The sequence below is a fragment of the Electrona antarctica genome (assembly GCF_951216825.1).
Source record: "Electrona antarctica genome assembly, chromosome: 6".
NCBI classification, from domain to species: Eukaryota; Metazoa; Chordata; class Actinopteri; order Myctophiformes; family Myctophidae; genus Electrona; species Electrona antarctica.
In genome coordinates, this window is record NC_136811.1 from 27,502,056 (window position 1) to 27,519,419 (window position 17,364).

Here is a 17,364-nt window from a genome sequence, read left to right on the forward strand (position 1 = left end):
AACAATGACACTTTGTACAGTGGGCTAGAGTTGAGGAACCTTATCCCAGACATACAACTTAGCAGGGATCTGCGTACTCACTCTTCCTGCCATCTTATCCTTTCATATACAGGACTTGTTTCTCTTTGTGCCTCGCTATGAGCCGGTCTCCATTCCCGTTTTTCTCCGTCCCTCCATCATTTCAGCATTACTCATTCTACAGTATTGTCACTGTCGGGTGACCACCTTGTATGTCCAAAAAAAAGTGTTACTTTTCAGGAAATGGCATTCATTAACTCTCGAAAAACTTAAATTGGAGAAATGGAGATACAAGGTTTCTCCCCAACAGCAGCAATATATTCTATACCACCTTGCTCATCTCCTCCCATTTTCTTATATACAAATCTTCCCCCCTGGCCCTGTCCTCCTCCAATCTGTCATATTCCTTCCTCCTCTCCCCTGCTCTCCCACCTCCTCTCCTCTCTTGTCTCCTTCTTTTCTCCACTCCCCTGCTCTCCCACCTCCTCTACTCTCTTGTCTCCTTCCTTCCTCCTCTCCCCTGCTCTCCCACCTCCTCTACTCTCTTGTCTCCTTCCTTCCTCCTCTCCCCTGCTCTCCCACCTCCTCTACTCTCTTGTCTCCTTCTTTCCTCCACTCCCCTGCTCTCCCACCTCCTCTCCTCTCGTCTCCTTCCTTCCTTCCTCCACTCCCCTGCTCTCCCACCTCCTCTACTGTCTCCTTCTTTCCTCCTCTCCCCTGCTCTCCCACCTCCTCTCCTCTTGTCTCCTTCTTTCCTCCACTCCCCTGCTCTCCCACCTCCTCTCCTCTCTTGTCTCCTTCTTTCCTCCACTCCCCTGCTCTCCCACCTACTCTACTCTCTCCTTCTTTCGTCCACTCCCCTGCTCTCCCACCTCCTCTACTCTCTCCTTCTTTCCTCCTCTCCCCTGCTCTCCCACCTCCTCTCCTCTCTTGTCTCCTTCTTTCCTCCACTCCCCTGCTCTCCCACCTCCTCTACTCTCTTGTCTCCTGCTCTCCTCCTCCCTATATTGTGGCCTCCCCTTCCTCTCCTCTCTGCATGCTCCTATCAGCAGTCATGGTCTTGTCTCTCAGGGAGGTTTATTGATCCAGTGAGCAGTGGGTAGGCCTGAAGAGAACAGTCACAGCGGGACGGCAGCCAGGTCCAGTAGTGTGTGTGTGTGTGTGTGTGTGTGTGTGTGTGTGTGTGTGTGTGTGTGTGTGTGGGCAACTGCCATTTGGACACTCCAGTGAGCCTGCTGGGCTCGGAGATTAAATGCAGACATACAACACACACGCACGCACGCACGCACGCACGCACGCACGCACGCACGCACGCACGCACGCACGCACGCACGCACGCACGCACGCTAGCACATGTTCAGACACACACTCACCCCTATTATGCTGAGGCCTTTGAGATAGTCCATGCGTGGCTGGGCTTGGGGTACACAACCTGCAAGCACTACCTTCTTCTGCTGGTCCTGGGCTTTCCTATAAAACACAGACACACACACGCACACACATTAGATCCCACAGACCCACACACAGCATTTTACACTATGTGCACGTTTGCACACAAATAATTACTGTAGCTCTGGGGCCATCTTGAAACAAAATGAAATAGTTTACTGAGTGTTTCAGGGCAAAACAAACCGGATGTTTTTGTCCAATATGCAAGATTGATTTGTTTTGTCTCAAAATCAAAATAACAGTGAGGGAGCCATGCACCTCTGTACTGTAAGTGCAAAGGTATACTTCATCCATCATTTAGCACAAATGACCCAAAACAAACTCCAACCTTAAGATGACACAAGAGGAGAGGGCGTGTTTGTGTGTGTGTGTGTGTGTGTGTGTGTGTGTGTGTGTGTGTGTGTGTGTGTGTGCGCTCGCTCTGGTTAGAGGCAGCCTGATTTGAGACGCTCGGGCTGTCTGACAAGAGCTTTTGGAAAAGCTGCCCAGACTCCTGTATGAATGTTTAATAATGAAGCCTGCTGACAGCTGCAACAAGGGAGGGAGGGAAGTGAAGGAAAGGGAGGGATGAGCACTGAAGCTACACACAAACTGTCAGCTGGGTTCTAATTCAGGAGCTGTTTGTATTATTCAGCAAAACAAAACAAAAGGCAGAGTGGTAGAAGGTGTAAGGGGAGCGTGAGAGAGAGAGAGGAGTGATGAGTTGGAGAGAAGAGATTAACGTGCGGCTGAGGGCTGAAACGTCGCTTCTCTGAATGTGAAGCCTGTTTGCATTATCACGCAAATCACCGGAGACCAGAAGAGTGAGCAGGAGGCGTGGATGGAGATGTGAGGGGTGGAGAGGTGAAAAATATAGTTCATTCAAATGTATATTTGACAGCAGTGTTTCAAAGATGGATTTCTTAGTCCTTAGTTTCAGCTCAAGACAATACTTTGCGGACAGGATAAAAGTGTGTCTTCGATCCAATAAGGTTTACTGTTACAAATGAGGTCAACAGTTTTTGAAGAGAGGGGGTATCATTCTATAGTTTTACATTGAATCTGTCATGAGTGGGATAGCGTAGAGCTGGACTGGAAAGAGGGTGGATAATAGTACCACACAGTACATTCCTGGTTTTGGCAAAACGTGGATGAGTCCTAGCATTGAGTTCTACTAGTGATCAAGTGACTGACTATAGTACTTAAAGTTGGTGGGGGGACACTAAGGCATGGTGGGGGGACACTAAGCACATGGTGAGGGGACACTAAGCAAACAGAACTCCTGCCATGTACAGTATGTTGAACTATGAGCTTACAAATCATTGTGTGAAACCAGTTTATCTGCATGTCAAAATAATATCTCCCATGGCATTTCCCATGCAAATGTCTTTGGCCTATAAAGAAGGGATAATTCAACTGTAAGTACATGTTTGCAGCAGTTGGGGCAGTTTTCCTGTTGTGAAGCTCTGTGAATTCCTTGTCTTCAATTTACAAACAGGATAATTAGAAAAATGTCATTTTAAAAGGTGTTTCAATGAATATTACATTGATACTTATTACTGACATTTTCTGTATCAATATGATATTCACTAACACCCCTTGTTTTAATGTAATTATTATTATTGTAAGTAACGTTAAGGGTCCATCTCTACATATTCATGATTTGAGGTGAAATAGTTGCACAAACATCTGGTTGACTCAATTGGTGTATGAAAGTACAGAACCAAGGGAGAAAAGAGACAGAGGGAGAGACGGGCGCGGAGAGAGAGAGAGAGAGAGAGAGAGAGAGAGAGAGAGAGAGAGAGAGAGAGAGAGAGAGAGAGAGAGAGGGAATTAGCTGTCAGGGTGAAGTGTTTTTAAATTAATCTGAAATAATAGATATGAGAGAGTCAGACAGACAGAGTGTGCCTACAAAGTTTCCAGTTCCCTGGCACTTCTTATCAAGAACCTACACACACTGTATGCACACAGGACACATTATAGCAGGATCTGCATAATTCATAGTGTCTCCTGCCAAAATGTGCCAAATACTCCCCACCCACCCCTGTAGAGACTCACACACCCACACACACAGCATGCACGCCCACACACAGCCACAGCTGACACCGCGAATCAGGCAACAGTGCCTGAGCCGCCGCCTAGGCGCCCCAGGGGGAATAGGCCAATCATGTCGCACACGGCTCCTGGATGGGATGGGATAGGATTATGCGATGTGGTCGGCCACGGCGATTGTTTCGAGGCCGAGCGAGCGATCTCACTGCCAGTGACCCGGACCAGAGCAGATGTCCCCTGAGATCAGGGGACGAGGCGTGTGTGTGTGTGTGTGTGTGTGTGTGTGTGTGTGTGTGTGTGTGTGTGTGTGTGTGTGTGTGTGTGTATATGTGTGTCTCCTTGGCTTGGCACCTCGCCCTACATCTCTGCGGCCCCCTGTCAAGTTGGTGTTACTGCAGTGTATAGCCCCGAGTCCACACACGTCCACGTGCACGCACATTATGCACACGAGCACTTGCATACACACTGGAGACAAACGGCCTCACGAACCGGTCTAAGTCTATGCATACATGTATGACCTCTGTTGAATGTATATGCACTATGCAGTAAGCGGGACTGTGCTGTACATACTGGTTCTTAACAGCTCAGTGGGCACGGTGAATCAGTCAAATTAGACACGACCAAATGTCCTGTTGAATTGATCAGACTGACTGGCATATGACGTTAACATGAATGCAGGTATTGTATAGAACACACAGCCTGACCTATATAAGCAGAACTACAACTTATTTAACTTCAATATAATAGGAGTATTTAGTATTTAGAGACCTCTAAATACTAAATACTCCTATTATATTGAAGTCCATTTGTAGTATGACTACCAGATAAATTACAAACATGTGATGAAAATAAGCACTGCTTCATGTATGGGGAAACAGATTAGATCCTGCTAAATGAGGTGTTTAGTGAGTCTCGTGTACCAAACCCAAACTTGTTTACAGTAGATTGCAATATAGTTAAACATTATTACGAAATCTGTAGAAGCCATAATGGTAACATTTATATATTCTCATCCACATTTGTGTATGCAGCTAAGCACACGCACACACACACACACACACACACCACACACCCACACACACACACACTAAGGCTGTCCCGAACATTCAGGGTTCGAACCTTCGCTCGTTAGGGTTGGCACTCGAATCTTAATTAATGGGCTTGAACCATTCGGTTTTTTTTTGTTTTGTTTTTTAAACTTGAAAATATTTCTCGGCGAGAATGCGATATGCATAATAAGAGTACTATGTTCATGTTGTGTTTACATGTTATTAATAATCGGGGGGCACACAACCGATGCGCCAGTGCGCATACGTCATCGTTTCTGCGCGTAGATCAAAGGCATGCAAGGCGCATTTGCGCACCAACAGCTGAGACAGATATGTAGAGAAATCTGACAGGCATTCAAAAGGAACTCAAATGTGATGTTAATGTCCTGTAAGTAGACTTAGAAATAAAACTAGTGTTGACTAATCATTACATGCACAGGAATTCCGTTTCAGTTGTAAACAAGCTACTATGATACTTTCCCAAAGTCTCTCACACACACACACACACACACACACACACACACACACACACACACACACACACACACACACACACACACACACACACACACACACACACACACACACACACACACACACACACACACACACACACACACACACACGTTAAATATATAAAATAGCATGCACGTTTTAAATATCCTTTCTGTATACCATTTTTCAGCAGTATATATTCGTTAGTAAATATTTTTCGGAGCCTCAAAAGTAAGTGAATTCTACAATCTATTCAGATTCGAGTCTACTCTGTGCTACTCTCCTCCACTTTATTACGGTATATCCTACGCAACGGTATAGCCTCTCGTCATCACTTGTTCCTGAGTGGTATGTCCTCTCCTCCACCTCCTTTACCCCGACACGTTTTCTAACTGAGTGCAGACCAGCAGAACCAATCAGAGACACCCCTGACCTTTTGTCATTAGCATAAGCAGAAAGGGCCGAGGTTAAGTACCCATCAACTTGAGCAATTAAGATGTGAGTCTCTGCGTGCGTGCATTCGTTCGTGCGTGCGTGCATAAATATATTAAATCTTCCACTTCACTTGCACTTGTATGGTTTCTAGACAGGGCTATCAGTCTTGCAGTAAACACAGACACACATGAGACCCTCTCTTGGTCCTTTACTAAGTCATCATTTTGCTCTTTAAACAACTAAACGGCCTCAGCTCAGGTCAGGCCAGTTCCAAAGCCAGCAGTTCCTTAATGGCTCTTTCTACAATAACAAAAAGGACCATTTTCTATGTCTCTTGTTCTTGCTTGTACATTTGAGTACATTTGTAAGTCAGACAGACGGATTATGTTTGTTTTGTGTCCTACTTTGCTAGCAGTGGGAGTAAATGAACAGCAGGAGGAAAGCAAATTAAATACTCTGATTCAGTGGGTGAGTGAGCGAAAAAAGACAGCTGCTTTCAGTGCACACGATAGGTCTGTAGAACTGGGGATCTACCTGAAGACAGACAAAGGTAACATAAGGCGTCAATGTACAATAATACAACTGCGGGGCCCTCTGGGGAAAAGTGTAGAGACAGGAGGAAGAGGAGGAGAGAGTATAACAGTACAGTATACCTGCTACCGCACTGACAGAATAAAAACATGTTGACCAACAAAGTAAGCATGAGATGCTAACTTGATATATACACACAATATTGAGGCAATTATTTTATGATTGAAGTTGCATTCATCTTATGAGCAAAAAATAAGTACCAGCTGGTGGTGGCTCAGGGCACCATCCAGTAATTTGATAGGTGAAGTATCTTATTCTGAAAGCCGTTTCACTCAGAAACTGAGAATCAGGAAGTGGAAATCCGCTATGTATCATGTACCGTGTCATTTAACTCATTGACTGCCAACAGCCCCATCTAGTGGTGGCTCACAGTGTCAGCCATATAACTCTATGGGCGAGACTCTTAACACATTCCCTCCCGTTACCCTAGGCTGGATCGTGAGGCCAGTGCCAGTGAAATGTGCGAAAAACTAAAGATGAAGAGCCTCGTGGCCAACCAGGAAGTGTAGCCCTCCACAGCTGTAGTGTATTTATTTATTTATTTATTTTTTAAGGTGGATTAATGCTCTTTAAACGAATCTCGTAATCTCGTTTTGAAAAGGATATGTAAACGTTTGAAGATTTCCACCCATTACGACATGCCCAAATTAGGGATGCCAGCTTGAAAGTGGTTAAAGCTTTGTACACATACTAGAATTTTGCGGGCCTTCGGCCCGCTCATCCCAGAGTTGCGTTGCCCCGCGTTGCGATACAGAAGTCCACAGTGACACGCGTTGTATGCAGCTGTTTTGTGTTGTAGCGCGTGTGCTCGTGTGCGTGTAGTGTTGGTGTTGTTGTTCTTATCCATATATGCGCCTCGGTTCGTCCCGTTTGTTCCACGCCAGGTGTCGACGCAGTCGTTCGCGCAATGTTCGTGTTTGCATGATTTTAACTGTGTATGTAATCGCGGCGCTCTCCATCCAAGTTAGAATCAGTGTGCGGTGTGTTGTTGTTCTTCTTCTTCTACTTGTGTTTTCCGGCAGGCTGTTCAATGTGTGTGTGTGTGTGTGTGTGTGTGTGTGCGTGTGTGTGTGTGTGTTGACATGTAGTAACGGATGGGTATTATTATTATTTGTTGTATTTTCACATCAAAGAAAATTAATGTAAGTGAAAATAAGCAGACATGAAACTACTTTTTACTGTTTTTGTTTACTTACAATAAATTACTGTTTTTGGAGACCAAACGATGTTGAGAATGGAGAAGAACATACTGTAGTATATTTTTTGGGGGACCTTGACTGCATTATAGTAGGGCTACAATCTTTTGGATTGCGGATTGCAGTGACCCCACATTGTTTGTTCGGGAACAATATTTGTAGTTACAATGAGTTACAAATTTACGGATAGCGATGTCGGCAAAAACATGTATTGGCTACCGATATCGGTCCGGATCTAAAAGATAGAAAATGACATGAGGACAGCAGAGAGAAAGACAATCGAGTACTATCAACATTCATCCACGTTGGGGCGCCTGGTGTCTCAGTTAGTGCACAGACATTGTGAATCGTGACGAGTCACCCAGAGAGAGAGAGAGAGAGAGAGAGAGAGAGAGAGAGAGCGAGAGAGAGAGAGAGAAAAAGAAAATTGAGGCCGAGTCTAAGTACCGGCGACTACTGGCAACGTTTTAGGTGGCAGATGGGTTGGAGTTGCCACATAACAAATCAATAGTAATAACATTACAGAATGACAATATCAATGTCAATTTATGTGGGTTTCTTGTCATCTGATATCATATGAATCGTCTTCATGTGGTAAACCTTACCCAACTATTTATATTTCCATATGCACTTCAAACTATTTCTTGTGGCAAGTAACCACTCGAGAAGATATTTTGTGAATTAATTGTTTCTCTGCTAAGGTCTAGTGCCGCTTTGATGACATATGAATCACTGACTCACCCCCATCTGCTCCTCAGTAGGAGTCTGTCTATGAATGACCATTCTCCCTAAACTCTCACATTAGATGGCCCCTGGCTCTGGTGCTGATGATGTTGTTGTCAATTTGGTTAGTCCTCTCTCAATGGCCTCTTTCCAATTCCTCCAGTGAGGGAGATTTAAGGCAGAATTTGATGTAATCACATCCTCTGTCAACTGTCTGAGAATATCTGGATTAATGCTTTCCCTGTCAGAAGTTGTCATTCTCTCTATATCAGTGTCCCTCCCCAGTCAATTTACAATGGACATTTAGTGTCACATTCAATTTATATATCTATATATTAATTTATATATTTACATGTATATACAATTTATATATTAATTTGTGTTAGGTTAGACCTACCGTCTCTTATTTGTTTTATATTGTCTTAAATAAAAAACAATGATGACGATAACAGTGGGGGTAGGGATGGGGTGAGGGAGAAAATGAAAAAGAAAATGGTATGTTCAAACTGTTTTAACTTGTTGAAACCAATAAACATATATTCAGTCCTACAGTCATGACTCATGAGTGCTACACCATAGCCCAAACCCTAACCTTAACTATCTAATTACATGTAACAAGTGCAACCTACAATATGTGGGTGAAACTAGAAACACAATAGCAGACTAAACCAACATAGATACTGTATAATATAAATAATGCCAAAGAAACATTACTAATTGTATAGCATTTCATGACACATGGAATTAGTGCCATGGAAGTTTGTGGTTTAGAACACAATAAAACTTGGACGGAGGGAGAACGCAGATTTACAGAAAAGCAGTGGATTGTAAAGTTAAACACCACATTTCCAGAAGGCCTGAACAATACAAATAATAATTAAAATGGAAAACAGGGGAGGAACCAAATCAAACTTTAAAAAGCCATAGAATCCCAAACCCCCATTTAGATTCAAAATCAGACCAGGTCTGATATTGACACTAATGGGTTCGACACCAATGGTGTTACTGGGCTAGATGGATGTGATAGGCCATCGACTATATAACTGGATGTATCATTGCACTTCAGAATGAACCTGTGAATGGAATGGTTGGCACGGGCCACAATAAACACTAAACGCCCATACTGAGTCTGTCCTTATTGTCTCCACCAGGCCGAAGGCATGGGGAGAGAGTATGTTTTGCACTCCGTCCGTGTGTCCGTGTGTGTGTGTGTGTGTGTGTGTCCGTCCGTCCTTCCGTCCGTCTGTTACCAGCTAATCTCCGGCACCGTTAACCTGGTCGATGCCAAACTTTACACACACACTCCCTGGATGCCAACGATGAACCTATGCCCCACATTTTCCAGAACGGCCTGTTATAGCGCCATCATGAGGCAGCTTTTCTCATTTTTTACCTAAAACTGCACCGATCTGCGTGAAACGTTGCATGCACACTCCCTAGAGGCTAAGGACAAACCTTTGACCTGCATTTTCCGCATCTGCCTTTTATAGCGCCACCAGGAGGCCGACTTTTGCAAAACACATTTTTTGATATAACTCCTCCAGATTCTGTCCAAAAATCTGACAAATCTCACAGTATCTCTATGGTCATGTGCTCAAGTCGGATCTGTCCGATATTTCATATTCCATCCTAATTGGCTATAATTGGCTTTCACAGTTTGCAAGATTGCCCCGTTTTGAACAAAAGCCTCAAATCATCCCACCCTTTTCACATTGGCCTGTTATAGCGCCACCAACAGGTTGATTTTTGCAAAACACATTTTTGGAACAAAATGCCTCAAATCATCCAATTGCCATCAAAGGCGTATGAAGAAATGGCACCCTTTTCACATTGGCCTATTATAGCGCCACCAGGAGGCCACAACCTGACCTGCCCTGGTGGAGACCTGTGCCCCGAGGGGCACTTTTTCTAGTTTACTACTGAAACAAATGGGTGTAGGTAAACATGTTTAATCCCCTCAAAGGTAATCACACATTAAGCAGTTGACCTCCAGTAACCTCATGAGGTGACTAGATTAAGCCAGACTAAATCAAAATTTAAGATTTCAAAACGTTTAGTAATTCTAGTAAGACTAAAACATAATTGCCCAGACTTTTCTTCAACAAAGATGGCAAAAGCAAACATTCTTTGTTCTGTACTTATACATACAATTGTATGGTACAGAACACTGAAGTCCTTAAACCATAAACGTAACCGCACGCGAAAGCCACGGGTGATTAGTAACCGGCCACGGGTGATTAGTAACCGGCCACGGGTTAGTTGTAACCGGCCACGCAGGTCGGGAGCCACAGGTGATTTGTCGTCGGAATCATGACTGTAGGTACTGTATGTGTATTGTGTAACCAATATATGAAAAGTGCTCACTGATCTGGGAAGGTTTCACTCTTGCGTTCAACTAAGCTGTGCCTCTGTACTGAAATTAACAAAGGCGTAGTCCAAACCATAGACTGTAAAAAATACGGACGAAGGGAACCGGAGCGGCACGTGACCCATTTGTTTCTACAGACCCGTTTTGAAGCCAACTTTTCAGCGAATTCAAATCCACCATCTTGGAACTTCCAGTGGCGAAAAAGAAACCAGAAATTATTATTTGCTGCAACCGCAGTGAGGGCGGGTCTTCACTCAGCAGAACCAGTAGAAGCCATAGAAGCATACCCTACTTTATCATTAATTTAAAAATGATGATAATTCATGATAAATCATGATAATTTAAAATAGACTTTAAACTAGCAATTGAAAAGATAAAGTGTTTATTTGAAGATGGAGTGCCGTGATTTTTGTATTTTTTCCAGTTTTGTATGTGTTTATGAGGTGACTTGAGGTACTTCATTAGACCCCTTGGTGTGGTTGTGATGTGCAATGATGTCTTCCCTTTGTATTTAGGGTTTCTTCCTGGAGTCTGAAACCTTGACATTCAAACGTGCCAATGAAAAAAAACAGTGAAAGAGTGACATCACAATATCATTTTAGTGAAGGTTCTGGCAGCCTCCCTGTGTTGGGCCACTAATTGGAACTGCAGGTAATTGCATTCTTCCGTGTGAGCTTCAATTTAAATAGATGATTGCTGGATTCTTAGTTCTGACACTACTGTTGACACTATTGTAGCACCAATTTAGTAACTCGTGGCTACGCAAATAAGCAAATATTCTCAACTTAGTGTAAACAAATACTAAACTATCATCATCATCCAAATCCACAGGTTACACCCACTGCACCGTGGGTCTGATTTGATGCAGTAGTAAGAGACTCACTGCACCGTGGGTCTGATTTGATGCAGTAGTAAGAGACTCACTGCACCGTGGGTCTGATTTGATGCAGTAGTAAGAGACTCACTGCACCGTGGGTCTGATTTGATGCAGTAGTAAGAGACTCACTGCACCGTGGGTCTGATTTGATGCAGTAGTAAGAGACTCACTGCACCGTGGGTCTGATTTGATGCAGTAGTAAGAGACTCACTGCACCGTGGGTCTGATTTGATGCAGTAGTAAGAGACTCGGGGAAACAGCGTAAATCAGGGCATTTCAGATGAGCGTCAACAGTGTCAGCAAAGGACATGGCACACACGCAGGGGCATTGAGCATGTTCCTTACCCTAGAGCCACACCCTATATCACACAATGCTACAGCACACTCTGAAAGAAAAACACATTCTGCTGTCAATTTACCAGATTTACCAGCAATGTGGTTAATAAAAGCATTCAGGTTAGAGCTGTTTTTACAGGATACAGCCAATCTGTTTGCCAATCAATACACCTAAAACATGGCTAGTTTATGGCGAGTTCATGTGGCCTTCGGGCTTATCCAAGATGGGATCCAGCCTGATCAGCGGCAGGGGCCTAGTAAAGGTGGGGCCAAGAAAACGCAAAGCGCTGAGATTATGGCCTTTAAAATGTGCTGTTCACACCTGCCCAACGCACTGAAATGGATGACATCTGTCTTATAAAACTCAGTTGAATGTGTGATAAATATTGCATTACTATAAATGAGTTGTATTCAACGCTTGAATGGTTTATAATGGAGAAAATGTGAATAAAAAGGCCAGGCCAAAAGGAACACCTGCACGAAAACACACAAGCATACACATATTGGGAATTGCATTAGTGATGAGCACCAGAGAGAGAGAGAGAGAGAGAGAGAGAGAGAGAGAGAGAGAGAGAGACAGAGAGAGAGAGAGAGTAGGGGGGTGAAGATGAAAATCCTCTATAAAGATCAGTCTATATTTATTATGCAAAGTCCTGTGTCTTACAAGGGAGAATGCTTTGGGACAAAGCTGTGGGACATATCGCACAGACTGGTGGTACACTGTTGGCAGAGAACTGCAACTGCTGAATATAGTTAGCTTAAGACTGCACATATATAATATATATATATATATATATATATATATATATATATATACAGTATAGTAAGATAGATAGATACATACTGAACATACATAATATTACATGCATACGATAGATCAATACATTTATCAATAAATATTCACTGCATCTAAAGTTGTACTTTATCCAGATTATAAACTAGCCAGGTATTCCCAGGGTTATTGCATTGACAAAGTGTCTCAAAGATCCAGTCATATGGACCATATATGGATCCTCTGCCCGCTGCCACAGAGACACAGACGCATGCACAACTTGAATTTTATAGTACACTAGACCCGGCTGTAGAGCACAGAGTCGGTAACGATGGAAGTTGGAGATCCATGCCCCACCCGGTTATGCAATACCCGTTGTATCCGTGTCAGATTACCCGTTCCACCCATCTGTCTGTGTCCCTTTTATGCCCATATATGGAGATTTCTGTATGTGTCCCTTTATTCCTATATATGGTGTTCTGTGTCAGGCATGCCCAAATATGGAGTGTTGTGATGTCATAACATGCCAGCTTATGGCAGAGGCCTTTTGTGGCGGTACTGGACAACCGTGGGTCTGACAGACTCGACACCGGGCACTGCACTCCCTGTGGGGGTGTGGAACGTGTGTGTTCAATTTGAAGTCGGTGGGGCGAACAGTTAACTCTAGTTACATGCATTACAGCCACACACATACTGTACTGAACAGACGTACAGACACAGGCGAGACGTGGTGCATATTTAGATAGATATAGATAATGTATCGTCAGTCCAAAATTGTAAAGCGGAAACCGAGAGCTGGTTGCAGCTTATCAAAGTACGTACTGTACTTGTTTTCAATATTATTGAATTCTACTTTCCACACAAAGATAATCACTTGGCAAAAGGCAGATATTGCATACATTATAACTTTATGAGCAGAATACTGCACACAAACGCTTTCGTTCATGTGTGGAGTAGTTCAACAATTCCTCTTTCTGAGGAACACAACAGAGACCAAAACAATGCTAAGAATAAGAGCGGGTTGAGGGAATTTTTCTTCGCTGTTGGAAACACGAGTCAAATGACTACTGGAGGGAATTGGCCAGGAATTGTACACTTTGTTTTACAGGTAAACACTGCACACCGTAAGGCCTCCGATGGAAGCTACACTACAGCAGTTAAAGATTCACCAGTGAGCAAAACAATCCATCAACATTACACTGTACTTGGCAGATGCATGATCTATATAAGAGGGAAGCCGGGGATGCACAATGGCACAGAAGTACGGTACATATACATCACTTGGTACTGTAGCACAACGTGTACGAACACTCGGATATACACATCTCTATCTACACACAGACATGTTTTTTTTATTTACAATAGGGACACAATGTGGAAGACAATGAATGGCACGCGAAGAGTTTACATTGGAGGTCAAAGTAAAAAATGAGCTGTGAAACAAAGAAGCAAACAGGACTAAATCTGACATCTCAGTGTGTTTGCACACATTTTTTTTTAGGTGTGAGTCTTTGTGTGGAAATGTATGTGTATCGTCGCGGTTCATACTCTTTACGAAATGAAAAGAAAATAATCTGTTTTCCAATGTACAAATAAACTTTCATTGGTTAAACGCAAAGACATCCACTTTCACAATAAATATATCAGATCTACAAGCATGTCACTGTACATACAGTAGGCAATTTTAACTACTTCTGTGTGACACTGACCGACATATGATTTAAGTATAAAACAATAGGTCATTCATTTATGAACATAAAACAGTGATGACATGTATCCGTCTACACTATATTTCCATCTATATACTGTATGTGAGAGTGCATGTGAAAGCCTACAGACACACACGCATGCACACAATACAAAGCTCTATTAGGGGACAGCAGAGGTGCGATGCAGACTAAGGCAGTCTCATTAGAGAGCTGGAGAGTGTAAGTGTCCATTCAGCCAGTTAATTTCCCAGGCTGACGCTGCTCCCCCATGCAGCGGGCTTATCAGTCGCTCTAAAAGGCCTCCTCATTTAACCACGCAGCCTTATTTATTCGAAATAACTTTCCTTTAAAAGCCTGGGATGCACCACACGCACAAAGCCAACGGGTGTGATTAAATAGCTATTCAGACCCCCTGCCTACCAACCCCTCCCGATTTCTTCATGAAATTGACATAATAATAGGTTAAAAAAGACAGTATTTTTCTATTATTTATTATTATTAGTTTGAGTCGACAGCAATTAAAAAGTACCCTACAAGGCACGGTTCTTAAAAGGAAAAAGAGAGAAGAGAAGAAAGGAGGTGTGGGTGGGTGGAGTGGCACTTAGAAAAGAAAAGGATATTTAAAAAATAAAGAGATATTCCGTTTCATAAATGCTTACAGCTACAACATCATCAAATTGTACTTTAGCGATCCGATACGGTGAACACGATATGACTTGAACACCCCAGTAGTCAACCTGTTGAGAAACGGTTATTATGTTCAACCTGCAGAACATTGCGTTTCATTCACATTTTGATTTGACTGAAAGTGGACTGAATGCATTAAAGTACCACTTCACCACTTTTCAACCTATGTGCATATAATTGGTCCTCACTAACTATCATGATAAAATAGCATTGTCTGCGTCTCATAGGAGGGCTGTGGGCAGTTCAGAAACCCATCCACCAGTGACATCAATGATGGGGAATCCAAGCTAATAGAAACTGCAGGCTTTCTATTCACAAAAAGTTGCAATGCAAAAATGGAAGCCATCGTTCTCACAATAAAAATCTAAATATTTATTTTTATATTGTAAAAACAAAAATCTGCCTAACGATGATGTCACTGGTGGATGTCACTGGTTAAAATAATTAAATTGTACTTTATTATAAAGTATATTGTATTATATAGAAAAATTAGTGGATGTCACTGGCCTATATATATATATATATATATTAAACAAATATTAGAAATCCTAATTGTGCGTGCGTCTTTACTGCACACACATGTATACGCACAAACAAAGGCTTGCAGTGAATCAAAGTGATATTCAAGATGACAGGGAATGTACAGTAGCCTATATGCCACATGTGGCCAAATTCTCCCCATCTCTATTCAGCTATATATATATGTTTAGCTTGTATGTCTGCTCACAGCAACATATAGGTTAAGAATTGCCCCGGGTGGGACAAGGCACTGACCAACCAACCCTGCAAGTTTGCATCTGTGCGCGTGTGCGTGCGTGCGTGCATGCATGTAGACGTCAGTCACGTCACATATATTACATACCTATGGTCAAGTTTTAAGCCTTGGGCTTGTGTCATTCTGAATACTGTTTGGTCAAATAGTCTTCTGTGTTCCAGTCTGACATATGCAAGCGCTATCTGACGAATCACGACGAGCAGAAAAATGTCACTTGATTATCACACAAACTCTCACACACCACAGACACACAAGCTCAATTATACATGTATAATGTGATGGTTCATTCTTGTGTCAGATTGTCACAGTTGTCATCTTCCTGCTTCTCAAAATGTAGTCGTAGAACAGTGACACTTAAAAGAGTCAGAATGGGCAGATGAGAAACTTTGATCACCCTGCACCAACTTCCAACTTCAATCCATCCTCCTCCCCCTTTCTTCCCCACCATCCATCCATACATCCATCCATCCATCCATCCATACATCCATCCATCCATACATCCATCCATCCAGCTGCATGCGTGTGTGCGAGCGCATAAATTCCCCCCTCCAGGTACAAGGATAATGCGACGAAAGGTCATAAGTTCTGAGCTGTCATCTTGCATGACATCATGCGTGTCACAAACACACGCCTCCGTACTTTTATCGTATAGACACACACACAGAGATAAACCAGTGTATCTCTATCTTTATCTATGTATCTGAGTGTGTGTGTGTGTGTGTGTGTGTGTGTGTGTCAGGCTGCAGCTCCATCAGATAGGTCCGCTTGCACTTAGCCTCCCCCGAGTTCTAAAGACAATGAAAATGCACTCGAGAGATTAGAGGAAAGAGAGAGCGAGAGAGAGATTATTATATATATATATATATATATATATATATATATATACACACTTTACATAGATTGTGCATTACATTCACCCATTCATACACCGATTCAGTGTCTTGCCCAAGGACACTTCGACATGTAGACAGGAGGAGCCGGGATTCGAACCGCCGACCCATGGATCATTGGACGACCTGCTCTACCTCCTGAGCCACAGCCGATATAGATATATATATATAGATATATATATATATATATATATAAATATAAATATAGAGAGAGAGAGAACATAAACAAATAGTTAAATCCATTTGTACACTGTGTTCAGTTTAAACTCAGGATTTGACTGTATGATATAGATATATGGATGCCGTCTTGTAGCTACCTCCAGCCGGTAGCTGTACAGTGTAGCTGCGTTTTCCAGGTCAGTGCATGTTTAGCTGACTCCCGGTCAGCTCAACAAAAAACAATGGAACTCTATTAGGGGAAATGCCATAGGCTTTACAGGTGCTTGGAAGAGGACACACATGCGCGAACGAACACGCGCATGCATGCATGCACACACGAGCAGGAACTCGCACAGACACGTGCTAGCTATATGGTGACACACACGTGCTAGCTATATGGTCGGACACACACACACACGCACACAAACACAAACACACACACACAGTAAAGACAGTGAATTTCAGTTTAATATATATAACCTCAATATCAATGTGTTCCAAATTGTGTTATTACCGTAAGTCTTTTCACCAATGCATCTTCGCATTTGTTAGGTATGTTGATCATGAGTGCGTACAGTAAGTAGGAAGACTTATGAGAAGTTATGAGGTTGCTCTCTAAATGGCAGCAGCTTATTGATAACGATTTGCAGAGTACATCTCACATGAGGTCAGCTCAGTACGGCATGCATTCCACACTATCCAACCACTGACTGGGAATAAACAGAGCAAGCATGAGCTCTAATGAGTAAATAGTTGTGTACTAAATAGAGTAGCGCCTTGAAGAAACTGTAATACCAGGTAGAC

The 17,364-nt window shown here is 42.8% G+C and overlaps 1 protein-coding gene across 1 annotated transcript in view; it reads right to left on the reverse strand.

Moving 5' to 3' along the window:
• Window positions 1-17,364, reverse strand: part of cdkal1 (CDK5 regulatory subunit associated protein 1-like 1) — a 366,940-nt gene that overhangs the window by 285,780 nt on the left and 63,796 nt on the right. The window contains exon 5 of the mRNA XM_079503511.1: window positions 1,392-1,488. Within this exon, the coding sequence (XP_079359637.1) occupies window positions 1,392-1,488 (97 nt within the window). The remainder of the gene's footprint in view (window positions 1-1,391; window positions 1,489-17,364) is intronic.